The following is a 27,967-nucleotide window of genomic DNA, read 5'->3' as shown; positions in this document are numbered from 1 at the left end:
GCTATAGAAAGGGATAAAATCAGATGAATGGTGAAGTGCTTAACTGGGGAAGGCCTAACTTTGAAGGGATGAGGCAGGAACTAGCGAAAGTAAATTGGAAACAGATGTTCAAAGGGGAAAGCACAAAAGTAATGTGAGAGAAGTTTAGGGACAACGAGCTGGGTTCAGGATAGGTTTGTCCCACTGAGGCAAGGAAAAAAGGGAACCATGGCTGACAAAACACGAGAGGCAACTCATCAAGAGGAAAAAAGAAGCATATGTTAGATATAAGAAGCAGGAAGTAGGAGGGGCTCATGAGAAAAGAAGGGTGGCCAGGAAGGATCTAAAGAAAGGACTTAGGAGAGCTCGAAGGGGCATGAGAAGGCCTTGGCATGTAGGATTAAGGAGAACCCCAAGGCAATCTATGCATACATGAAGAACAGGAGGATGAAGAGAACGAAGGTGGGACTGCTAAAGGATAAAGAGGGCAACATGTGCTTGGATGCAGAGGAGGTTGGAGAGGTCCTAAATGAATATATTGCTTCAGTATTCACAAGTGAAAAGGATCTTGATCAGGATTAGGTCGAAGTTGAGCGGGCCTGTGTGCTGGACAATGTGGAGATTATGGAAGAAGAAGTGCTGGATCTTCTTAAAAACATCAAGATTGATAAATCCCCAGGGCCGGATATGATACACCCCAGGTTGTTGTGGGAATTGAGAGAAGAGATCACTGGAGCATTAGCTATGATCTTAGAATCCTCTTTGGTTACAGGGGAAGTGCCGGAGGACTGGAGAATGGCAAATGTAGTTCCCTTGTTTAAAAAAGGTAATAGGGAGAATCCTGGGAACTATAGTCTTACATCGGTGGTCTGCAAACTACTGGAAAGGATTCTTAAGGATAGGATCTACGAGCGTTTGGAGAAGTACAGTCTACTGAAGGATAGTCAACATGGTTTTGTGAAGGGAAGATCGTGCCTCACGAGCCTGATTGAGTTTTTTGAAGAGGTAACAAAAGAAATTGATGAGAGTAGGGCAGTGGATGTGGTCTACATAGACTTTAGCAAGGCATTTGACAAGGTCCCTCACAAGAGACTCATCTAGAAGGTCATGAGGCATGGGATAAGTGGAACCTTGGCTGCTTGGATAAAAAATTGGCTTACAGGAAGAAAGCAGAGGGTAGTAGTGGAAGGAAAGTATTCTGCCTGGAGGTCGGTGACTAGTGGAGTGCCGCAGGGATCTGTCCTGGGAACCCTGCTATTTGTGATTTTTATAAATGACCTGGATGTAGAGGCGGAAGGATTGGTGAGTAAGTTTGTGGGTGACACGAAGATTGGAGGAGTTGTGGATGGAGCTGCAGGTTGTCGAAGGTTACAAGAGGATATAGACAGGCTGCAGAGTTCGGCAGAAAAATGGCAGATGGGAGTTCAATCCGGATAAGTGTGAGGTGATGCATTTTGGAAGGACAAACCAGAAGACTGAGTACAGGATTAATGGTCAGTTACTTAAGAGTGTGGATGAACAAAGGGATCTTGGGGTTCAAATCCATACATCCCTCAAGATCGCTGCGCAGGTTGATAGGGTAGTTAAGAAGGCCTATGGGATGCTAGGCTTCATAAACGGGGATTGAGTTCAAGAGTAGAGAGGTCATGTTGCAACTCTACAAATCTCTGGTGAGACCTCACTTAGAGTATTGTGTTCAATTCTGGTCACCTCATTATAGGAAGGACGTGGAAGCTATGGAGAGGGTGCAGAGGAGATTTACCAGGATGTTGCCTGGTTTGGAGAACAAGTCATATGAAGCAAGGTTAGCAGAGCTGGGACTTTTCTCTTTGGAGTGTAGAAGAATGAGAGGGGACTTGATAGAGGTCTACAAGATTATGAGAGGCATAGATAGTCAGTACCTGTTTCCCAGGGTACCAATAGCAAACACCAGAGGGCATAGGTACAAAATTAAGGGATGGAAGTTTAGGGGAGACATCAGGGGCAAGTTTTTTTTACACAGAGGGTTGTGAGTGCCTGGAATGACTTGCCAGGGATGGTGGTGGAGGCTAAAACATTAGGGGTATTTAAGAGCCTCTTGGACAGGCACTTGGATGAAAGAAAAATAGAGGGTTATGGGGTAGTGTGGGTTTAATACTTTTTTTTAAAGGCTTATATGGGTCGGCAAATACATACCGTTCAATGTATCCTGAAACAGGATTTATTACAACCATATGAGGAAGTAGACAAGGCCTTAGTCTAACATCTCAGCAGAACAATACCAATTCCAAGAATGGAGCAGTTTGTCAGTACCACATTGGTGGGTCAACCTAGATTTTTTTGCGTTGAAGTCACAATCTGCAGTTTAGAGACTAGAGTACTTGCTAATCAAAACATACAGCAGGAAAGTTTCAGAAGCAAGGATTAAGAGCCAGAATGTTCTGCTACAATTATTAATGGAGGCAGTAAATTATAGGGAGAATGGTAATTGTCCGAAAACAGAGAAATTGTAATACAGTATGGAAGAGTTGGAATAGTTGGTATAATAAGGAGGGTCTGGGCCTGAAACGTTCATTTCCATTGATGTTGCCTGACCTGCTGAGATCCTCCAGCATTTTGTGTGTGTTGCCTTGGTATTACAAGAATGTGGCCTGAAAAAAGAACAAAATTACCTGCATATCCCAGACACCATCGCTTGGAGAGTGACATAAACTTTATCAAGCTCCAACAAGAATTCTAACATACATAAAGTATATGAACAAATAGATTAGCAGCCAAAATTCAACATATATCAAATACTTAAGCAGATCATCTTCACCCTTGGGATTGGGAATGACTTGCTTCCACTGTGGTTTTGTGGGTTCTAAGGTGGTTTCAGTGAGAGAGCAACAGAATATTCTAGAGATGGGGCAGAATATTGTTGGTAGGGAAGGCAGGAGGATAGCTGTGAGATTGGTAGCTCCTTCTGCCATTTATACAGGACCACTGCACCTGCATTTTAAAGAGCAGTTCAGCTAGTTCAGCTCCCCAGTCTGTTCCCCAAAACATTACAAGTTCTCTCTTTTCAGCCAACAATCATTCTCCCTTTTGCCTGCTATAACCGATTCTGCCTCCATTAATAACCCAAGCAGATCATTCTAGTGCTTATTCATTGCTTCTGGAAAAAAAATTCCATATAATTTTTAGTTATTTTGCCATTCACCTTGATTCGATATCCTCTGGCAATGGGAAATTTTCTATCTAATCTAAACTTTCAGCATTTTAAATCTCTCTGTAATTTTCTGTGCTCAAAAAGAGTAAAATCCTTACCTTATCCAATCTATCCATTTAGATAAAGTCTCTTAATCCTGAAAACATTTCAGTAAATCACTTTTTCACCTCCTCTAAAGCTTTTACATCTGCCTTAATTTGCAGCACCTGGAACTGTATGCCAGTTGTGGATGAAGCAGTGAAGGTTCAAGGGTTCAAAGGCTTATTTTTATCACAGTATACAGCTCTGAAATTTCAATTCTCTGGGTAGCCATAAAACCAAGAAAGAAAAGAAAGGCAGCACCAACATCAGCCCCCAAATTATACATCCCTGCAAAAAAAAAAGATTGGGCAAAAAACACAGAATATAAAAACTATAAGACTGAGCAATAGAGTCTATAGTCCAAGTCCACATCCAAAAGGCAGAAAAACCCGGGCAGCACTCTCTGGGTGCGGCTGCAGGTTCTTCCCTCTCCAGTACAGAGCAACTGATCAAACGGCAAGCAGCTGGCGCTCACCCTCTGCACCTGCTTCAAAGCTTCAATCTCTCTCATCACTTTAATTGGCCAACAATGGAAGCTATAATTGACTAAATGGAGCCGAGCAGATTGTCCACTATGAGGTTCGCACACACTGTCTCTGCCTCCAGGAATCCTCTTGGAGACTGTAGAATGCTGGAACACCCAAAGGATCTCCGAACTTCCGCACTCCCCTTGATGCTTCAATTGCCCTCGTCACTTTAATCAGCGAAATGGGTCAAACATCGGCTCATGTGCCATCCTGCAACCTTCTCGCCATGAGGGTCTCTCATGCTGCCTCCACCTCCTGGAGTCCACTCAGAGACTGCTGAGTCCTGAATCACCCAAACGATCTCCAAACAACAAAACAGGCTCCAGCAGTTCCACAATCACATACAAGACGAGAAACACACATAGAAGACATAAAATAAGTGAAAAAGATGGTTTCATGATCTATCCAGAAGATGTCAACCAAAGGAGTGTTGTATCCTGGGCCCATTTTGACCAGAACCACACATGCTCATCATACTTCAATTCTTACAGCCACAAGTACATCTATATTCTTTGCAAAATATTACTTCCTTCCTGAGAGTTCACTATGTCTCCAAGGTTAACACCAAATGAACACTTTGAAACTTAGCCCAGTCTGCAAAACCACCTTAAACTACATTGTTTCCTATTACTTGGTCTATTGTCTCTGCATTGTCAAAGCCCCTTCGATTCAATGGGCTTTGATTTAGATGATAAATCTATTGCACGACGTCTTAACAAATGCTTTTCAAAATCCATGCATCTCACATCAATTTCAATTCCCTCAATAAATCACAGGATTTCACTTAAAAAGAAACTATCAGGTTACATAGATATTTATTTATTTGGATTATAATTTAACTTTACAAATCCATTCTTGCTTTCTCTAAACAGATCACACATGTTAATGTGACTGCTAATTCTACCCCCAATAATTATCTCTGGAACTTTCCCCATCACTGAAGTGAAACAGACCACTATTATTGGGTGAATATAATGGAATTCTTTGAAGAAATAACAAGGATAGACAAAGGAGAGCTGGTGGATGTTATTTTCTTGGATTTTCAGAAAGCCTTTAACATAAAGCTACAAAACAAGATGACAGCAATGGTGTCAGAAGCAAGTTATGAGATTGGTTACTAGTAGAAGGTGGAGTATGGTTCTTTTCAAGATGGCTGCCAGTGACTAGTGGAGTCCCACAGAAGTCAGTAGTGGGGCATTTCACTTTGATGTTAATGACCTGTGTAACCCTCTCACCGGGCTTGTATACAAACTTGGCTTATTAGCCAGCTCTGCTAACAGCCATGTGACTCAGCGTTGAGAAGGCCACCTTTCATAAGCAATACACGTCTAGGGTCTGATAGAGCGATTTTTGGGTTTAGGACATAGACATTTAGCAATTGACTTTGGCTACCAGTATTCACATCTGAATATGCACTGTGGATTTAATTTGGAGTGCAGTTCTGAACAATTGGTTCCTAAAAGCAGTGAATTCCAGACCAGACAATGCTGATTAAAATTAATTTGGATGTCTGTAGTCTGGATGAGAATCAGGAGGGGTGACTGTTGTATGTAGTTTCCAAGAAAGCATTGTCCATACATTGTAAATATGGAATTGTCCTTTGATGTTTGGCACATAAAATATTGAGCCCTATGTTGAGCCTGCAAGACCTTTCCACTGAAAGTGTCTCCATATGATACCTGCTGTACCTTGTTTTGTCGAATAACGAAGCTGCTTTGTATCTACCAGTAGATTTCCCTAGTGACTTCATTCACGCAACACCAGAGTCGGTATGATTTGCCTTTCACTAAGCAGGAAAATTGTGATGTTCTGATTAGGGAACACTGATTGCAGTGAATGCTGTGTGCCCCGTACACAATAATCGGTTGCCAAGAAATGACAAATTATATACTAGCATTAAAAAAAGGCCCATTACAGTTAAACCATCCAACATACACAAAATTGTTGGAGCTCATTTCTGGAGTAGTCGGGTGTATTGCTTTACTCACATGCTGAACCCACCAAGTTCTGCATGAAGGACACCAATCACAGTTCTAACTTCCCTCAAGGACCATCTCGAATGAACTGGCTAACTCAGGAGGATTGGCACTTCCTCCTGTGAACTACTCATCTGCACAAAGCACTTCTTACAATGGACCTCTCCTTCAAACAGCATTTGGCAGGGATTTTCCCTTGTGCCCCGCTCCGCAGCTCCCACCAAGAGACCCCAAATCAGACTACTGTCCTTCAGAAATCTGATGCCCCTCAGCCCTCTCGAACGTTCCATGACATCCCACTGGTTAGAAAGGTACAACTGGTACCAAGACAACCCTGAATGGCTGACACAACATTTCAAAGTTACACAACATGGCTCCTTATCTTTAGCCGAAGCCAAAACACTCATTCTAGTAGGACACACTGCTTTGCAGAAAATTGTTAAAATAAAAATACCTCACAGCATAGCAGTAGAAATCTTAACCAGGGCATTTCACCTGAATAAAGGAACCACTTTCATTGTGGCCCGAGTTTCCAAAAAGAAGGGATAGGTAACATTGTGAATGCAGAGAGTGTGCAAAGGGATTTGGAAAGGTTAAGAGAGTGGACAAAGAAGTGGCAGGTGGAATACAGCATTGGGAAATGTGGAGTTACGTACTTCAGTGGTAATTATAAAGGTGTGGACTATTTTCTATATAGGGAAAGAATTCATAAATTGGAGATGCAAAGGAACTTGAGAATCCCTAGATCAGATTTCCCATAAGATTACAGACGTATTTTTGAGGCTTTATAAGGTGTTGGCTAAACTATATTTGGGAAACAGAGAGAAATTTTGGACCTTGTATCTTAGGAAAGATATACTTGACCTAGATAGTCCAGAAGAGATTCACAAGAGGAGATTCCTGTGAGTGATATTTAATAACTTGAGCCTGTACTCAATGGAGTTTAGAACTATGACAGGGATCTTACTGAAAATTACCAAACAATGAAAGACCTGCAGAGAGTGGACGTGGAGAGGATGTTTCCATTAAGAGAGTCTAGGATCCAAACCACAGCCTCAGAATAAAGAGGCATTCCTTTAGAACAGAGACAGCGAGGAGTTTCGTCAGGCAGAGAGTGATGAATCTGTTGAATACATGGCCACAATAGGCTGCGGAGGCCAAGTCATTGGGCATATTTAAGGAAGAGATTAATAGGTTCTTGACTGTTAAGGGGATTAAGAGTTATGGAGGAAAAGACAGGTGAATAGGGTTGAAAAAATTATGGTGGAGAAATTTTGATTGGTTGAATAACCTAGTTTGCTCCTATATCATACAAAGACTGCAAATGATGGGATCCATTGAACCAGATGGGGATGTGGGTGGGTGGGAAGAACAGGTGGGACTAGGTAGGGTATGGGGAGGGAATGGGAAAATTGAACATAGAGAGAATAAACTTGGGTGGACAAGTGTGCATACGTGGGAGAACAACTGGGGCATGTGTTACTTGAAAATGGAAAATCCAGTATCATTTTATTGTTAAGCTACCTGAGCAGACTATGAGTTGCTGTACTTTCAATTTGCATTTAACCTCTCTCTAGCAATATAAAAGGCTGAAGTCAGACACTCACCTGTCGCAACTTTATTACATCCAAAACATCATTCTTCAAAAGCAGGTTACTTTGAGAACATGTTACCTATTCCTTAATAAAATATGCAAGCCTCACTCTTTCACTACTTCTCATTGTTTAGAAAGTAAAGATAAATAATGTTTAAAACAAAGCAGGTAGTACCAATAATGTTCATCAGGCCAAGTAGAATTTACAGCATCTTTTCAGCAATGAAAAAAATTACAGTCAAAAGACTAATGTGTGGATACAAAATTCAAGCTTAGATATGCTCAAACTACATTAACCAATGTGAATATTACACAGAGATAAGTACTAAATCTATATAAAACACACTTACCTTTGCTTGAAGTGTAAAGCAAAGCAGCCTGAAAACATACAACAGATGAGTCTGCCAGACTTTCATCGATAGACATCTGCACTGCAAATCCTGAATCAGGATTTATATTAGCGAGTGATAACAGATCAGTGGAACGCACAAAGAAGTTTCCGTGAAAAGTGTGAATTGAAAGACCTGTAAATGAAACAAATTATCATGATCTGTGTAATCAACTGAATTCACATATATGCGAATCACAATATTATACAAATCAATCACTTGATATTGTATCTCAAGCTTCAAGTACAAATGGATAAATCTTACTGGTAAACACCAGCAATTCCATGTTGCATTGCTAGTCCTACCCTTATCATTTTCAGGAAGTTACAAGACTTTGGCATGCACAGAAACAGATTTTGGCCCCACCATATCTATCTAACGATTTTGCCCAGATACACTAATCCCATTTGCCTACATTAGGTCTGTATCCTCTTGTGCTTTAACCATTTAAGTATCTGTTTAAATGCATCTTAAACATAATATTTGCATCTGATTCTACTACCTCCATTGGCAACACAATACAGCTATCAACAACTCTGTGTAAAATACTTAGCCATCATCACAGAAACTCCTTCCTCCAAACCTAAACTTATCCACTCACTTTGGATACCCCTACCATGGGAAAAATATTGTGACTATCTACACTGACCGTGCCTTTGATAATCTCAGATATTTTCATCAGGTTACTCCTCTGTCTCATTTACTACAGGGAAAACAATTCCAGCCTATCCAATGTTTCCTAACAACTACAGCTCTCCATTCCAGTCGTCACCCTCCTAGAAACATAGAAAACCTACAGCACAATACAGGCCTTTCGACCCAAAATGCTGTGCTGAACATGTACTTACATTAGAAATTACTAAGGGTTACCCATAGCCCTCTATTTTTCTAAGCTCCATGTACCTATCAAGGAGACTCTTAAAAGACCCTATTGCATCTGCCTCCACCACCATTGCCGGCAGCCCATTCCACGCACTCACCACCCTCTGTGCAAAAAACTTACCCCTGACATCTCCTCTTTACCTACTTCCAAGCACTTTAAAACTGTGCCCTCTCGTGCTAGCTATTTCAGTTCTGGGAAAAAGCCTCTGACTATCTACACGATCAATGCCTCTCATCATCTGATACACCTCTATCAGATCACCTTTCATCCTCCGTCGCTCCAAGGAGAAAAGCTGAGTTCACTCAACCTATTCTCATAAGGTATGCTCCCCAATCCAGGCACCATCCTTGTAAATCTCCTCTGCACCCTTTTCTATGGCTTCCACATCCTTCCTGTAGTGAGGTGACCAGAACTAAGCACAGTTCCCCAAGTGGGTCCTACATAGCTGTAACATTACCTCTTGGCTCTTGAACTCAATCCCATGGTTGATGAAGGTCAATGCAACGTATGCCTTCTTAGCCACAGAGTCAACCTTTACAGCAGCTTTAAGTGTCCTATTGACTTGGACTCCAAGATCCCTCTGATCATCCACACTGCCAAGAGTCTTACCATTAATATTATATTCTATCATAATATTTGACCTACCAAAATTAACCACCTCACACTTAGCTGGGTTGAACCCCACCTGCCACTTCTCAGCCCAGTTTTTCAATGTCCTGCTATAACCTCTGACAGCCCTTCACACTATCCAACACCTCCAACCTTTGTGTCATCAGCAAATTTACTGACCCATCCCTCCACTTCCTTATACAGGTCATTTATAAAAATCACGAAGGGTAAGGGTCCCAGAAGAGATCCCCAAGCAACACCACTGGTCACTGACCTCCATGCAGAATATGACCCGCCTACAACCACTCTTTGCCTTCTGTGGGCAAGCCAGTTCTGGATCCACAAAGCAAGGTCTCCTTGGATCCCATGCCTCCTTACTTTCTCGATAAGCCTTGCATAGGGTACCTTATCAAATGCCTTGTCGAAATCCATATACACATCTACTGCTCTACCTTCATCAATGTGCTTAGTCACATCCTCAAAAAATTAAATCAGGCTCGTAAGGCACAATCTGCCCTTGACAAAGCCATGCTGACTACCCCTAATCATATTATACCTCTCCAAATGTTCATAAATCTTGCCTCTCAGGATCTTTTCCATCAACTTACCAACCACTGAGGTAAGACTCACTGGTCTATAATTTCCTGGGCTATCTCTACTCCTTTCTTGAATAAAGGAACAACATTCACAACCCTCCAATCCTCTGGAACCTCTTCCGTCCCCATTGATGATGCAAAGATCATCACCAGAGGCTCAGCAATCTCCTCCCTCGCTTCCCACAGTAGCTTGGGGTACATCTCATCTGGTCCTGGCGACTTAACCAGCTTGATGCTTTCCAAAAGCTCCAGCACATCCTGTTTCTTAATATCTGCTTGCTCAAGCTTATCAGTCTGCACTGCTACCACCAAGATCCTTTTCCATAGTGAATACTGAAGCAAAGTATTCATTAAATACGTCCGTTATTTCCTCCGGTTCCATGCACACTTTCCCACTGCCACACTTGATAGGTCCTATTCTTACACATCTTATCCTCCTGCTCTTCACGTTCCTGTAGAATGCCTTGGGGTTTTCCTTAATCCTGCCCACCAAGGCCTTCTCATGGCCCTTTCTGGCTCTCCTAATTTCCTTCTTAAGCTCCTTCCTATTAGCCTTATAATCTTCAAGATCTCTAACATTACATAGCTCTCTGAATCTTTTGTACGCTTTTCTTTGCTTCTTGACTAGATTTATTAGTCTTTGTACACCAGTCTGTTCCTATCTCTCTCCAATGCTATTGTAAAGGAAATAGAATTATGAGCACTATCTCCAAAATGCTCTCCCACTGAGAGATCTGACATCTGACCAGATTCACTTCTCAATACAAAATCAAGTACAGCCTCTTGTAGGCTTATCTACATATTGTGTCAAGAAACCTTCCTGAACACACCTAACAAACACCACCCCATCTAAACCCATTGCTCTAGGGAGATGCCAATTGATATCTGGGAAATTAAAACCTCCCATCATGACAACTCTGTTATTATTACATCTTTCCAGGATCTGTTTCCCTATCTGCTCCTCGATATCCCTGTTACTATTGGGCGGTATAAAAAACACCAAGTTATTGACCTCTTCCTGTTCCTAATCTCCACCCACAGAGACACCGTAGACAATCCCTCCATGGCGTCCACCTTTTCTGCAGCCGTGACACTATCTCTGATCAACAGTGCCACAATCCCACCGCTTTTGCCCCCTCCCTGTCCTTTCTGAAACATCTAAAACCCGGCACTTGAAGTAACCATTCCTGTCCCTCAGCCATCCATGTCTCTGTAATGGCCACCACATTATAGCTCCAAGTACTGATCCACGCTCTAAGCTCATCCACTTTGTCCCCAACACTCCTTGCGTTAAAATAGACACATCTCAAGCCTTCGGTCTGAGTACATCCCTTCTCTATCACCTGCTTATCCTCACTCTCGCACCGTCTACAAACTTTCTCCATTAGTAAGCCAACCTCCTCTTCCCCAGTCTCTTCAGTTTGGTTCCCACCCCCCAACAATTCTAGTTTAAACTCTCCCTAGTAGCCTTAGCAAACCTCCCCACCAGGATATTGGTTCCCCTGGATTCAAGTGCAACCCGTCCATTTTGTACAGGTCACACCTGCCCCAAAAGAGGTCCCAATGATCCAGAAATCTGAATCCCTGCCCCCTGCTCCAATCCCTCAGCCACGCATTTATCCTCCATACCTCATCCTATTCCTATTCTCACTGTCGTATGGCACAGGCAGTAATCCCGAAATTACTACCTTTGCGGTCCTGCTTCTCAACTTTCTTCCTAACTCCCTTTAGGCTTAGATAGATAGATAGATAGATAGATACTTTATTCATCCCCATGGGGAAATTCAACTTTTTTCCAATGTCCCATACACTTGTTGTAGCAAAACTAATTACATACAATACTTAACTCAGTAAAAAAAATATGATATGCATCTAAATCACCATCTCAAAAAGCATTAATAATAGCTTTAAAAAGTTCTTAAGTCCTGGCGGTAGAATTGTAAAGCCTAATGGCATTGGGGAGTATTGACCTCTTCATCCTGTCTGAGGAGCATTGCATCGATAGTAACCTGTCGCTGAAACTGCTTCTCTGTCTCTGGATGGTGGTATGTAGAGGATGTTCAGAGTTATCCATAATTGACCGTAGCCTACTCAGCGCCCTTCGCTCAGCTACCGATGTTAAACTCTCGAGTACTTTTTTCAGCATCTCTTCCCTTTTCCTACCTATGTCATTGGTACCAATATGTACCACGACCTCTGGCTGTTCTCCCTCCCACTGTACAACATCTTGGACGTGATCTGAGACATCCTGGACCCTGGCACCTGGGAGACAAACTACCACCTGAGTTTCTTTCCTGCGTCCACAGAATTGCTTGTCTGACTCCCTGACCATAGAGTCCCCTATCACTATTGCCTTCCTCTTCCTTTTTTTAAAACCCTTGGGGGGACACTTTGGGGTTCTCACGTTTAACTGTCGTTCATCCTTTGGGGCACTTCTCTATTTTTGTGGATGTTTTCAAAGAAAAAGCATTCCAGGATGTATATTGTATACATTTCTCTGACATTAAATTAGACCTTTGATCCTATCCAATCTCCATTCCAGGCAACATCTTTGTGAACCTCTTCTGCACTCTTTCAAATGCTACAATATCATATTCCAACCAATGTTTTATATTGCTGGAACATAACATAGATACAGCATACACATAGACCAATTTATCAATGGTGATCAACAGTCTTTCTGAGCTAGTCTCACGCCTGCATTTAGATAATAGCCCTCCAAATCTTTTCTGTTTATCTACCTACCCAAACGTCTTAAAATCCTGTTACACGCAATGTCTCATCCTTTGAAGGCAAGCATACAGTCAACCATACAGGCTGTCAAAAGCCTTGCTAAAGTAATGTGAATTATATCTGCCTTCACTGAATTTCTTAGTTACCTCTTCAAAAACATCTCAATCAGATTTTTGATTAAGCTCTCCCCTCACACTAAACCATATTAACTCCTCTGAATTAGTTGGCACCTTTCAAGGGAATACAAATCCTCCTCCTCAGAAGTTGTTTCAATAATTTCCCTTCTATTGATGCAAGGCTGACTTGTCTGTACTTTCCTGGCTTATCATTATTGCCCTCTTTGTAAAAGGGAAAAAACAATATTTGTTATAATCCAGTTTTCTGGTATCTTGCCCGTGGCTAATGAAGATGCAAAGATCTAGATTAGGGCCCCAGTAATCTCCAAGCATCAGGACCTGGGAATTTATCCACCTTAATGTGTGCCAATATCTCCAACACTTTCTTCTTTCTGACACAGACATGTTCCAGAAAATCTGCGTACTTCACTCCTAACTCTCCCACCTCCACATTCTTCTCCCTGGTAAATAGTGATGAGAAGTATTCATTTAGGATCCCTTCACCCCAGCAATCATGATAGATGTAATGAAAAATGAATGTTTATAATAATGCACATTTAAATAATTTGTATAGTTTTATTGAAAGGATAATCAGTTCATCACTATTATAAATCAGACACACACACACGATATTACCTTTTGTGCAGCGTATCCTCATAACCGCTTCAAAGCCAATTTTTCTCACGAGGTAACGTTTGAGGTCTTTCTGAAACTTCTCAGCCTGGGCAGGATTGTGAATGTGATGGAATGATGGATAATAGAACACTGATCCAGCAGAATATTTGGACATACAAGCTGTTAAAACACAATATTTATAACAAACTAGTGTCAAATTTATTATTAGTCACTGGTAGACTGCAGTCATTTTGAAAAAAAAAGATGAAAAGCTAATATACAATTAATCCCAAACACTTTAATTATATCAAATTGTATATAATGTGGTCTCTAGCCATTTGACACATCAATATAGTACAGTACCATTTCATAAGAACATGTTTTTATAAAGCAATTATACTGCTGGCCTTTCCTTTCAGCCGTACACATAAAGAACAGTAACGGATCATTTGACTCATACGCCTACTCTGCCATGTAAATGACTCAATTCTGCCCAGGCTTCAGCATCCCACCCACATCCTACACTTTCTTTTCCTCACCACCAGTGAACAGCAATTGCACTGTGTTTCCATTGCAAATGAATGTGAATGTGCAAGCATGGTTAATAAACCTGTAAATTGTAGGCAGTATAGTGGACAGTGAAGGTTATAAAAAAATTACAGCGAATCTCCATGGTGGAGGACATGTCTAACCTGCCAAAGGAAGATGATATAAATGCGATGGGAGGTGAGGACCTCAATACAATAGCTATCACTAAAGAGGTAGTGCTGAACAAGCTTCTGGGCCTAAAGATAGACAAGTCCCCTGGTCCTGATGGAATGCATCCCAGGGTACTGATAGAAATGGCAGAGGTTATAGTAGAAGCTTTGGAGATAATTTATCAAGATTCTATGGACTCTGGGTAGGTCCCAGCGGATTGGAAGATGGTGAATGTCACGCCACTGTTCTAAAAGTATGTAGGCAAAAGGCAGGTAACTATAGGCCAGTTAGTTTAACATCTGTAGTTGGCAAAATGCTTGAAGCTATCATTAAAGAAATAGTAGGGCATCTGGAAAGAAATGGATCCATCAAGCAGACACAGCATGGATTCAGCCAAGGCAGGTCCTGTTTGACAAATTTACTGGAGTTCTTTGAGGATATTAAGAGCGCAGTGGATAGAGGGAAACAGATGGACGTTATTTACTTTGATTTCAAGAAGGAATTTGGTAAGGTGCCACATAAAAGACTTATCCATAAGACAAGGAAGCAGATGATGTAATAGCATGGATAAAGGATTGGTTAACCAATAGAAAGAAGTTGCAGTTACAATTGCAAGAAAAAGTTTGTAAACCCTCTGCAATTACTTGGTTTTCTGCATAAAATGTGGTCTGTTCTTCATCTAAGTCACAATAATAGACAAACACAATCTACCTAAACAAATAACACACAATTATTTATACTTCTTCTCGCTAATACTGAGCATATCATTTAAACAATCACAGTCTGGGTTCAAAAAAGTAATGTGAACCTCTGGGTAATGCCTTCTGCAAATGCTATTTGGAGTCAGGTGTTCTAATCAATGAGTTAAGATAGGAAGTGTGGGTTATAGAGGTGAACTGCCTAATAAAGAAAAACACACAAAGTTAGGTTACTGACAGAGCCTGCTCTTCTCAAGAGAGATCTGCTTATGTGCACCATTCTCAATCAAAACAATTTTCAGAGGACCTTTAAACAAAAATTGTAGAGATGCATGAAACTGGAAAAGGCTACAAAAGCATTTCTAAAGACCTGAGTGTAAGAGAAATTGTTTACAAATGGAGGAAACTCAGTACCGTCATTGTTCTCCCTAGTTGTGGCCATCCTGCAAAGACCACACCAAGAGCACAATGTACAATGCTGAGCTGAAGGAGGTGAAAAAGAAACCAAGAGTAACAGCAAAAGACCTGCAGAAATCTCTAGAACTTGCTAAAGTCTCTGTTCATATGTCCACTGTAAGAAAAACTCTGAAAAAGAATGATATTCATGGAAGGACACCACAAAGGAAACTACTGCTCTCCAAAAAAGACATTGCTGAACATCTCAAGTTTGCTAAGGATCTCCTGGATATTCCACAACACTTCTGGAACAAAGATCTGTGGACAGATGAGACAAAAGTTGAACTTTTTGTCAGAAATGCACACTGCTATGTTTGGAGGAAAAAAGGTATTGCACACCAACACCAAAACCTTATCCCAACTGGGAAGCATGGTGGAAGGAGCATCATAGTTTGGGGCTGCTATGCTGTCCCAGGGCTCAGAGAACTTGTAATTGTTGAGGGAACAATTAATTCAAAATTGTATCAAGCCATTTTACAGCAGAATATCAGGGTAGCAGTCCGTCACCTGAAGCTTAATGGAAGCTGGATGATGCAGCAAGACAATAATCCGAAACGCAAGAGTAAATCAACAATTGAATGGTTTAAAAAGAAAAAAACTTGTGTTTTGGAATGGCTAAGACAGAATCCTGACCTTAACCCAATGAATGATGCTGTGGTGTGACCTGAAAGCAAGATATTCCAGAAATACTGATGAACTGGAACAGTTTCATATGGAGGAATGGTCTAAAATTTCGCATCACCATTGTGCAAGTCTGATCAGCAACTACAGGAAATGTTTGGAGGAGGTTACTTTTGCTACTAAAGGAGGTTCCACCAGTTATTAAATACAAGGGTTCACTAGGCTGGACTATGAACGATTAAACAATGTGTTTAATAAAGATATGAAAAATACAATCATTTGTGTGGTATTAGTTTAGGCAGATTTTGTTTGAGCAATTAATGCAGAAAGTTAGGTGACTGCAAAGTTTCAAGCTTTTTTTGTAACTGTATATCTAAAATAACTTTTGGTATCCCCTTTGATATTTTTGGCTAGCTTACCTTCATATTTCATCATTCCTTATGTTTTTTTCAGTTGCCTTCTGTTGGTTTTTAAAGGCTTCACAATCCTCTAACTTCCCACAAATTTGTACGCTATTATATGCACTCTCTTTAACTTTTATGCTGGCTTTGATTTCCCTGGAGATCCACAGTTGTCTCATGCTGCCTTTAAAATACTTCTTCATTTTTGGGATATATCTATCCTGTGCCTTCTGAATTGCCCCCAGAAAATCCAGCCAATGCTGATCTGCTGTCATATCATTCCAATCAACTCTGGCCAGCTTCTCTTTCATGCCCATGTAATACTACTGATCCTATATAACCTCTTTTTAATGATTTCATTTCATTTTTTGTTAACACAGCCACCTCACCCCCTCCTGCCTACCTGTCTGTCCTTTCAAGACAATGTGTATTCTTGGATGTTAAGTGCACAATGATGTGCCACATTTCAGTGATGCCCACAATATCATTCCTGCCAATCTTTAACTGCGCTACAAGATCATCTACCTCATTCTGTATACTGCATGCATTCAAATACAACACCTTCACTGCTGCATCTGTCACTCTGTTTGATTTTGGCCCCATGCTACACTTCACCTCATCCTGCTGACTGTAATTCTGTCCAATCATCTGCCTGTCCATCCTCACAGAATCACTACACATTGCTCCGACTTGCATACCAACTGCCCCATCCGCAGCCCTATCACTCTGGTTCCCATCCCCTTGCCAATTTAGTTTCAACCCTCCCTAAAAACTCTCGCAAACCTGCCCGCAAGGATATTGGTCTCCTTCAGGGCCAGGTGTAACCTGTCTTTTTAATACAGGCCATATCTTCCCCAAAAGAGATCCCAATGATCCAGAAATCAGAAAGCCTGCCCCCGCCCCGCACCACTTCCTCATCCACTCATTCATCTGTACTATCATACCATTCCTGCCCTAAAAAGCACGTGGCACAGGGAGATTACTATCTTGGAGGTCCTGCTCTTCAGCATTTTCCCTAACCCCCTATACTCAGTGCACAGAACATCTTCCTCCTTCTTATCTATGTCATTGGTGCTAATGTGCACCAGGACCTCTGGCTGCACACCACCCCTCTTGAGAATCTGCTGCAGTCATTCTGAGCTATGATGAACCCTAACACCTGGGAGGAAACACATCACCCTGGCTTCTCTTTCGCAGCCACCAAATTTCCTGTCCTGTTCTTAACTATCAAGTCTCCCCACACCACCACTGCTTGGTTTTACCTTCCCTGTGGAGCCACTAAGCTAGACAGTGTGCCACTTGCCTGGTTGCTGCTGTGCCCTGGTAGGTCATTCTCCCCAAAGGGGTATACTTGCTGCTGAAGGGAATGGTCACAGGGGAACTCAGCACTGACTGCTTACTCCCCTTACTTCTCCTAGCTGTCACTCATCTACTGTCTGAAGCCTGGGTATGACCTCCTCAGCAAGACTCCCACATCTTACAAGTATGAAGTGCTGAACCAACATAAAGGGGAAGTTAATGGCATGATCCTTAACTGCATTAATGAATAGAGGGACCTGAGGGTTCATGTACATAGCTCCCTAAAAGTGGCAGCACAGGTTGATAAGAGTGTAAAGAAGGCATTTGGGATGCTTTCCTTCAATCACTGAATTCAAGAGCCAGGAAGTTATGTTTCAGCTTTATAAAACTTTGGTTTAGACAAATTTGGGGTACTGTGTTCAATTCTGGTCACCTCTTTATAGGAAGCCAGTGCAAGCTTTAGAGAGGACACAGAAAAGGTTTACAAGTAAGCTGCCTGGCTTAGTAGGCATGTGCTACGAGGAAAGATTGGACAAGCTGGGGTTGTTTTCTCTGGAGTGGCAAAGGCTGAAGGGAGAATTGATGGAGGTTGATAAAATTTTGTGAGACACTTACAGACGGCCAGTATCCTTTTCTCAGGATTGAAACGTCTAGTACTAGAGGGTAGCTATTTAAGGTGACAGGAAAAAAATAACCTAGGACAGCATGAGCAATTTTGCAAGGAGGAATGGGCAAATCTTGCTCCATCACATTGTGCAAAACTAACAGAATCAGAATTAGGCTTAATATCACAGGCACATGTCATGAAATGTGTTAATTTTGTGGCAGCAGCACGATATAAGAAAAAATGGATTTACACTATATCTATATACACACACACATATCAAATGGTTAAATTAATTAAGTCATGCAAAAGCAGAAATGAAAAAGTACTGAGGTAGTGTTCATGGTTTCAATGCCCATTCAGAAATTGGATGAGAGGGAAAGAAACTGTTCCTGAATCGTTGAGTGTGCAGCTTCAGGTTTCTGTACCTCCTTCCTGATGGTAACTGTGAGAAGAGGGCATATCCTAGGTGGGGTGTGGATGCCGCCATTTTGAAGCACTGGTCCTTGAAGATGTCTTGGATACTATGGAGGCCAGTACCCATGACTAATGTTTCAGCTCTCTGCAGTTTACGTCAATCCTGTGCAGTACCCCGACCTCACTGATGCAGGCAGTCAGAATGCTCTGCACCGTACATTTGTAGAAATTTGTGTGCTTTAAGTGACATCAGACACTTATCCAAAAAGATTTCTGGCTGTAATAGTTGTGAGAGGTGGTTCAACTACGTACTGAGAAAAGGGGGATGAATATTTTTGAACTGCTGACATTACAGTCTTTGATTTTTTTTGTTTTTCATGCTTTACAAAATTCCCTGTTTTTAGGCTTTACTGGGGAGAAAAAAGGAGCATGTGATTTACAAATAAAAATTCTCAGTTAAATTGATCAAAATCCTGGTTGTAACAAAAGGGTTAGGAGCTAAATACTTTTATAAGGTGCTGTAAAAGCTTTGTGTGCTGTTTAAAGTTAAAAGTATTCAAATTCTTTACTGATTTGACAAGTATATTGATTAAATTATTTAATAGCATAAAAATTCCCTTACCAAGTGAAGCCAAGTCAGAATATTGTCCACTCAGCAGAAAGAGATCCACAGCCACCTGCTGGCTTGAGCAATCCAAAGCAAACTTTTTATAAAAGTCTGTGGCTGGACCAAGGTGCTGCATCCCCTTAAATGAAAATAAGTAATATCTCAGAAATATTTCACTCAGAAAATACCTTATGAAAATAACTTTAATAGCCTGTGAATTATTGCAAAACAAGGAACATGCTGACTGTGTGGAAAACATCATGTGTAGTTCCACTAACTGAGAAGGGCCAACTAAAAGTCTTAAATGACTACCATCCAGTGGCCTAACCTCACACATCATGAAGATCTTAGAGAGGCTGGCCCTGGCTCACCTCCAACTCCTGGTCAGATGAACTCCTGACCACCGGTCAGATCGGCCCTCAACCCCCTGCAGTTTGCCTACCAGAACCTCACTGGGGTCGGTGATGGTGTCATCTACCTGGTGAAAAGAACCTACTCCAATTTGGATAAGCAGGACAGCACTGTGACGATCATGTTTTTTGATTTCTCAAGTGCCTTCAATCCCATAGTGCCCTCATTGCTGGGAGAAGAGCTCCATTCAATGCAGGTTTGCACTTCCATTGTATCCTGGATTACGGACTACCTGACTGGCAGACCAATTTGTGCGGTTTCAGAGCTGTGTGTATAGCTGTATGGCTGGGGCTCCATACAGGACAATATTGATACCCTTCCTGTTTACCTTGCATACCTCAGACTTCAGATACAACATTGAGTCATGCCATCTGCAGAAATTCTCTATGACTAAGCAACAGCTGGGTGTATAAAGATGGATGGGAAACTAAATACAGGGTCCTGGCGGAAGACTGTTCAAATGGTGAAAGCTGAATCATTTGCAGCTCAACAAAGTAAGACTAAGGTGATGGACTTTAGGAAGACTAAGTCTGCACTGCTCCCTGTTACTATTGATGGTGAGGACGTGGATGTGGTGAAGACCTACAAGTACTGGGGGTTGTACCTGAATGACAGACTTGAATGGAGCACCAACACAGTGTCTCTGTACAAGAAGGGCCAGAATCGTCTCTACCTCCTGAGGAGACTGAGATCCTTTGGAGTATCTAGGCTTCTCCTTCACATGTTCTTCCAGTCTGTTGTCACCAGTACAATCTTCTATATGGTGGTGTACTGGGGCAACAGACTGGATCAACACAGGTGGTGCCAAAACGCTCAATACACTGATTAGAAAGACTGGCTCTGTTGTAGAAGTCAAACTGGACACACTAAAGGCAGTGGTGGAACAAAGGACCCTCTGGAAAATCCTGGCAATTCTGGACAATGTTTCTCACCCTCTGCATGCCACCTCGGCTGAACAGAGGAACACTTTTAGTAATAAACTAAGACAAATGTGCAGCTCCAAAGAGCACTAAGTGAGGTTATCCTTACCTCCAGCCAATAGGCTCTATAATGAGTCAACCTGTAGTCGGGAAAGTGATAACCCCCTCCTATTAGACTGCTTGAGGAAACATTTCTTATTATTTTTTACTTCCCTTCTAATATTTGTATGTGCACTTGCAATGCTACTATGACACTGTAATTTACAATAAGGTTTCTATATTTATCTATCTATCTGGAATGATTTATTTAGGGCAGCCACATGCTCTGCAGCTGTACAACCACCCCCCCACCAAGTCTCAGAAATTGTTCTGATCATTCAATTCTTCCTAGTTTACTGAATAAAAGCACTGACTGTGGTGAACTGCACTTAACTTGGGTAATACTGCTGGGCCTGATTCAAAGCTCAAAGTCTGAACACATTAGCACTCTGACCCATTCAACTTTGAAGCAAGTAGCTCCTCAAGCACCAATCACCTGATACAACATAACCATTGATATGAATGATAATTTGTAAACTTTCATCCAAACAAACATGCATGCTTCTTGCTCTAAATCTCTAGCCCTGCACTCATGTTGTAACCCATCTCTGCCCCTACACCTACTCCAAATTTTCCCGACCAAAGTCTTTAATTGTCCCATAGATAATTCCTATCACCTCGGCTCTATAATTCAATTGAACAGTCTATTCCATGTGGGAATAACTCTGCGTGAATAAAAAGGTTCTCAGTTCAAAATGTCTTTTACAGGTGGAAATAATCACTGACCATCTCTCTCCTGGCAGTTGTTTGAAACTGACACAGATTGTTCAAAATCTTGATGCTTTTTCAAATTCAGGATCATCTTGAAAACCCACCAACATCATCATTAAGACTCTGTACCTTCATCCTAGTCACTGTTTGACACGACTACTCCACCTGTTGCCAAAATCTTCATCTTCCCGCTGTCTGCATGTTTAACCTCCATCTTGCTGAGCCTGCCCCATCATTCAGAATCACTGCCTGCTGTCCTTGCACTACCACGATCTTACTTATTTTCGGTATACTTGAATTAGCTGACATCCGGGTCTTAGGTATTGTAGTGCAAAAGCCTATTGCAAGAACCCCACACAGAAGGCAAAGCTGCAAACAAGTTGCCAGTGATTTTAATGATTTAAGTGTCTTATTGACACTTACAGACATTTCTCTTCAGTAATTCCAATTATCTATGAACTACAGTATATTTATTTCCAACATGGCTAGTACCAAAACAGCAGAATGGTTAGAAAATTTCAACCAGTAACTTCTGCGATAAAAAACTATTCAAAATTCAGATTTCTTGCGGATAATGCCTTTCAGAGAGTTTGTGTTGTGTTAGTAATCCACCTGGGGCTCCATGGTGACATTCAAATAACTGCTAAGTAAAACTGTGAGAACTTCCAGATTTTCCAGAGAATTTCTGGCATGGTGACATTCTAGGAGAAAAAGTCCTTCCACATATCTAAACTCAATCATTTATCTTGGATGAGAAAATCATCCTGGTGGAGCTCGCAGTAGCATGGGAGGAAGGAGGGAAGGAGGCTCACGAGAGGAAGTGACATCTGGTTAGCCAGTGACTTCCAGGAAAGATTGGATGGCAACCGAGAAAGGTTGGTGACGCTGGAAAGACAGCTGACCTCCAGGAAAGACTGGCACAGACATACAAGTCTAGCAACCTTGTGTGCAGCACTCGCAAGAGGGCACCATACAAACTATGGATGAACTAAATACGCAATATCCCCAGAGTCTTTGGGGAGGGGGGGAATGAAAAACTCAATAGGGCGGGCATAATGACAATGGCCAGGACTGGAAATACGATAATGAGAAGGCTCAAGCAAACAATACTGACCAGGGAGGCATTCATTGCAAAGTGTCATTGCAGCAAAACCTGCAAAGACACCAAAGGCCTCAAAATACAGCAAAGCAGGTCCAGCTGTGGAACAAAGGCGACTCAAGTGCAACGCATGGACTCAACACCCGGTGAGATGATGGAGAACTCCAGCTAGGGAGCACCCCACACAGCTGAAGATCTCTCCACACCTGAGCAGTCCCAGTGCAAAAGAAGAGGCCAAGTGTCCCCTTTGACACCCTAATCCATTCATCAAGGAAAGAGAGGATCAGATGGCCTAGATCACCAGACCATGGATTTTGGAAACAGTTCGATGACTACCTGGATTTCATCTTGAAAGCTACATTAACAGGATCTGTCTGCAGGAAAACTGACTCCCTCACAACCATTGTGTTCAACTTAGCTAAAGATTGATTCGGGCCGATGGAGAAGAAGGGGGATCTTAAACCATGATAGCAACCAAACAGGAGGGAAAGGGCGATTTGCTACTTGAGAAAAGAGATAAAGACCCTGAACAAACAACTCAAAAACAGTTTGCCTGATGAAAAAGGTGGTGCCAAAACATCTAACTAGCAAATAGCGGGAACAGCTGCGCAAGATCAGGAGAGTGGAGTAGCTGCAAAAGCGAAGGAGAGTGCAGTTTGTTAAAAACCCATTCATGTTCACCAGGGCTCTTCTTAGCCAGCAAAAATCTGGCTCCCTAACCAGCCCAAAGCAGGAGGTAGAAGAATTTCTGCAGAAATCACAGAGTGGTCCCCATAGAAATCAGGGACTAGAATTCAGTCCAAAAGTCCCCCAACCAAGAATCCCAGCAACTGAGCTGAATGCAGCAGAACCCACATAGCAGGAGGTCCAGGATATCATCAGGAGAGCTAAGTTATCTGCTGCCCCATGACCAAGTGGTATACCCTATAAGGTATATAAGAAATACCCAAAACTCCTCCAGAGGTCATGGAAGATAATGAGGAAGATTTGGACCAAAGGCTCTATTCCACCAAGCTTGTTGCCAAGGAAGAAGTTCCTCCACAATCACCCAGTTTAGGACAATCTCCCTCCTTAGCGTGGAGTGCAACACATTCTTCTTCCTGCTTGCGAGAAGGCTGACCTCAAGCTTAATGGAGAACCACTATATCAACACATCCATCCAGACAGGTGGCATCCTAGGTTTTTACGGGAGCCTTGAACACACCTCAATACTCAGCCAGTTGATCCATGAGGCCAGGCAGAAGAAAGGCGACCTAACAGTAAACTGGTTAGACTAAGCCAGTGCCTATAGATCAATTTCACACATCCTCATCCAGGTCGTCCTGGACCACTACCATATCTCGCCAGTAACACGAGACAAGATCACCAGCTACCTAGGGGTATTCAAGCAACACTTCACTTCAGCTCACTTTACAACCAGGTGCCAAGACCTCCAAACAGGGATTCCAACTAGCTGTACCATTTCCCCCATATTGTTTATCATTGGTTTGAACCACCTCATATTAGCAGCAGCAGATGTAACCCAAGGCCCAGTGTTGGAGCTGGGCATCCAACAACCTGCAATAAAGGGATTAATGAATGACATCACAGTAACCACTGTAACCCATGTCCAAACAAGATGGGTATTGGAAACTCTGGACGATGTCACTACCTGGGCTAGGATGACCTTCAAGGCCAGGAAGTCCAGATGCATGGTGATCAAAAAGGGTAAGGTTGCTAGCAAGTTCAGTCTTCAACTATGGGAGAAATCATAGAGGATCAACCCAATGATGGACAGCACCAACATCACCAACGCTGTAAAGCAGACTGAAGAGTGGCTGAAGAAGATTGTTAGATTGTTACGCCTGCAGCCCCCTCCTTTTTGAGAATCGCAGGATCGCTATTGATTTGGGTCAGGAGACCCAGGAAATGAGAGAGAGACGTTTGGAATGTTGTGACCCCCCCGGCGATATAAGGCTACGGGAAACGGCCATTGTCTCTTGGAGACGGAATTGTGTATTAAAATACTGTGCTTCGTGGAAGCCCTCAGGCAAAGTGGGCTGGTTGGTGGAGGGATTGCATCAACCCAACCTGATTGACATCTGAGACCCTGTGAGTCAGGATAAAAGAGGGTCTGTGGGAACAGCCCCTCAGATGCACCAGAAGAAGCGCTAGAACTCCTGTAACAGCGTAATAGCGAAAGCCGGTAGAAACAGCCCACGTGCGTCCTTTTCCATTTGCCTCGGAATTGGTGGGTCTTGCCACGGAAGAACGGCTTTAGCTAACCCAAAAGGAGAAATTCAGCCCCAACGACTCTCGAAGGATTGACCTCATAAAAGGAATGGGCAAGTTTAACTCTCTCTCTCTTGACTCCAACCAAAGGCTACAGCCTACAGCTTGAATGAACTAAAGTGACTTTTATATTTCCATCGGACAATTCATTATCCCCTCGACAACGATAGAGCTATTTCTTATTGATTATTATTATACCCGCGCTTTTGGATTTAGTATTGACGACGTATATTATCTGTATGTTTGCATTGATATTATTTTTGTGTATTTTATCAATAAATACTGTTAAATACTGTTAGAGACTTCAACGGACCTCTCTATCTTTGCTGGTAAGTGACCCAGTTACGGGGTACGTAACAAGATCAACAAAACCAGACTCCCTGGTAAATTTCAGACACGGCTGTAGCAACATGATCTTCTACCAAGGCTGCTCTGGCTTTTCACAGTGTACAAGTTCCCCTGACTACTGCATAATGCATCGAGAGGAAAGTCAACCAGCGCCTGCAGAGGTAGCTGGGAATCCCCCAAAGTTTTTCTTCAGTAGGACGTTACATAAGATCTGGCCAGCTACAGCTGCCATTGTCATTGGTAGTGGAGGAGTTCAAGGTGGCAAAGTTTCGAGTTATGTTAATGCTGAGGGGCTTTGATAACAAGGTAATAAATCAAGCAAGATTTACAATGAAACTGGGCCACCAACTCAGCCAAAGACCAACCCTGCAAATGAGAGACATCATTGGCAACCCATGCCTAGGACAGCAAGGTCTCGGCTCTGCACACTTCCATGATGGGGGAATGCAGGTGGAAGGGACAGGCGTGACATGGTCCAGGGAGAGGTATGGAACCGTGAGAAGGAAAGGTGGGAATCGAAGGCAGTGGATTTGGGGTCACAGGGCGCCTGGACGTAATGGGATCTACCCAAGTGCAAGATCACTTGGGTAGAGCTTTGGAGACTGGAGCCCTTCCACATTTCTTTCTTCCTGCTGTCCATGTATGACACTCTCCCTACACCATCATCGCTGCACACATGGAGGTTGAGACACCAAATGCAAGCTTTGTGGTCAGTGGGTTCACTGGCAGACATACTATTAAGATGTAAAACAGCTTTAAAACAAGGACCATAAAAAGTGACATCATGACAAGGTCCTGCTGTCCCTTGCTGACAGACTGGTGCGAAGACATATAAAAAGAGACCAGCTGGCAGATAGGCAAACAGGACAGTCATTTTCATCAAGGAGAGGGCACGCCAGTCATATCAAAGAGACCTAAATCCAATCTGCATCACGGGAGATGAGGGTCGATGTGGAGAGGAAGCTACAGTTCCTGGAGGAGGTGCAAACCACACTTCGACCAGACATCGTACTTTGGTCCACCGAAGACAAGAGAATCATTCTGGTGGAGTTCACAGTACCATGGGAGGAAGGATGTGAGGAGATTCATGAGAGAAAGGCCCTGAAGTACCAGTCCTTGGTCCTTAGTCTGGGAGTGCAGGGACAAAGGACGGCAGACATGGCCATTCCCCATGGAGATCAGCTGTAGAGGGTTCCCAGCAAGGTCGACATGGAGATTGCGGTCTGCGCTGGGCCTTGATGAAAAGAGCAAGAATCAAGCAGCTTACAGGATGGGGAGGAAGCAGAAAGAGCCTCTTGCTGGATATGGAGCAGGCGAGTGGAGTTGAGCTGGAAGTCAGGAGCAGATGGGCAGTGACTTGCCACCACTGCTGGCCCGCCAACTGGAGAGTGTAGTGGTTAAGGGTTGAAACACTCTGTGAAGGTTGGGCACCACCTGACGACATCTGCCCCTGGCCAAAGGTGATGGTTACCTCATCAGGTAACTGAAGACAGCACTCTGGTGTATGATGCAAGCAAGTGGAATGTAATGCCAGCCGTGTATCAGCAAGATCACTTACTTTGTGAATCACATGCTCACCACATAGTAAAAATGCCTGCAGAGGTAGGACCGCTTGGCAGACAAGTCAATCTCTCTTACAGGGATTCATCTCTGAATACTGGAGAAGTAACGGTTCTTCTGCAGAATAATGGATGCGCCAAGTCCAAGTATGACTCAGCTGTACAAGGTGCAGATGGAAAGGGCAGGAGAGTTACAGTAAAAACAGTTAAAAGAGGAGGACTTTCAGTGAAGACAGACTTGACTCCAGGATCTGCTGCCTCCATGCTGCCATGGTCCTAAATATCCATGAAGAACATTCTTCAGGAAGCAAATGGTGCAGCCAGAAGTCAAGAACAGCTTCAGGCCAATGATAGAGATAAGACAAAAAGGAGCTGGTATTATTGTACATTGATAACAGGAAGTTGAGAGCAAAAAACAAGCCACTGGAAGAACTCAAATGATCAGGAAACATCCATGGAGACAAAGGGATAGTCAAAATTTCAGGTCAAGACCTGCATGAAGGGAACAGACAGGAGGTTCCGTGGACAGGTTGTGGAGGCAGATGTTGGTAAGACCTCAGATAAAATTAGTAACTAGTGTCCTGAGCTGCGTATATTTCAATGCAAGAGGAATCATAGAAAAGCTGGATGATAGTGGTGAAGATGAGATAGTTGGTTTATAAACAGAGGCAATGTATAGTGAGACTCTTAGCAAGGAGAGGTTGATGATAGGGCAAAATTGAAGTCAAAAGGATGGGTTGCAAAGTAAATGTGGACAAAATCAAAAAGGGTGAATACAGGGCTGAAGGTGTTATATTTGAATATGCACAGCATACGGAATAAGGTAGATGAACTTGCAGCACAGCTGCAGATTGGCAGGTATGATGTTGTAGGCATCACTGAATCATGGTTGAAAGAAGATTGTACCTGGGAACTTAATGTCCAAGGATACACATTGTATCAAAAGGACAGGCTGGAAGGTAGAGGGGGTGGCGTTGCTCTGTTGGTAACAAATTGAATCAAATCATTACAAAGAGGTGACATAGAGTCAGAAGGTGTTGAATCATTGTGGACAGAGCTAAGGAACTGCAAGGGTAAAAAGACCCTGATGGGAGTTGTATACAGACCCCCAAACAGTAGTAGGAATGTGGTCAACAAATTACAACTGGAGATAGAAAATGAATGCCAAAAAGGCAATGTTACAATAGTCATGGGGGCCTTCAATATGCAGGTAGATCGGGAAAATTAGGTTGGTTTTCTAGAATGCCTGTGAGATGGCTTTTTAGAGCACTTCGTGGTTGAGCTCACTAGGGGGTCAACTATCCAGGATTCTGCAATAAACCAGAATTGATTAGAGAGCTTAAGGTAAAAGAACACTGAGGGGCAAGTGATCATAATGTGATCAAATTCACCCAGAAGTTTGAGAAGCAGCAGCTAAAGTCACATGTATCAACATTACAGTAAAGGGAATTACAGAGGA

General features: G+C 42.5%; 1 protein-coding gene across 5 annotated transcripts in view; it reads right to left on the bottom strand.

Moving 5' to 3' along the window:
- Positions 1–27,967, bottom strand: part of LOC140726568 (protein transport protein Sec24B-like) — a 182,927-nt gene that overhangs the window by 27,124 nt on the left and 127,836 nt on the right. For all 5 annotated transcript variants that reach the window (XM_073043125.1, XM_073043124.1, XM_073043127.1 and 2 more), the window contains 3 exons: positions 19,106–19,229; positions 13,310–13,468; positions 7,698–7,871 (listed from right to left, as the gene is read on the bottom strand). In XM_073043125.1, the coding sequence (XP_072899226.1) occupies positions 7,698–7,871; positions 13,310–13,468; positions 19,106–19,229 (457 nt within the window). The remainder of the gene's footprint in view (positions 1–7,697; positions 7,872–13,309; positions 13,469–19,105; positions 19,230–27,967) is intronic.

This window comes from Hemitrygon akajei, chromosome 4 (genome assembly GCF_048418815.1).
Source record: "Hemitrygon akajei chromosome 4, sHemAka1.3, whole genome shotgun sequence".
Lineage (NCBI taxonomy): Eukaryota > Metazoa > Chordata > Chondrichthyes > Myliobatiformes > Dasyatidae > Hemitrygon > Hemitrygon akajei.
This window is presented reverse-complemented; position numbering and strand designations above follow the sequence as displayed.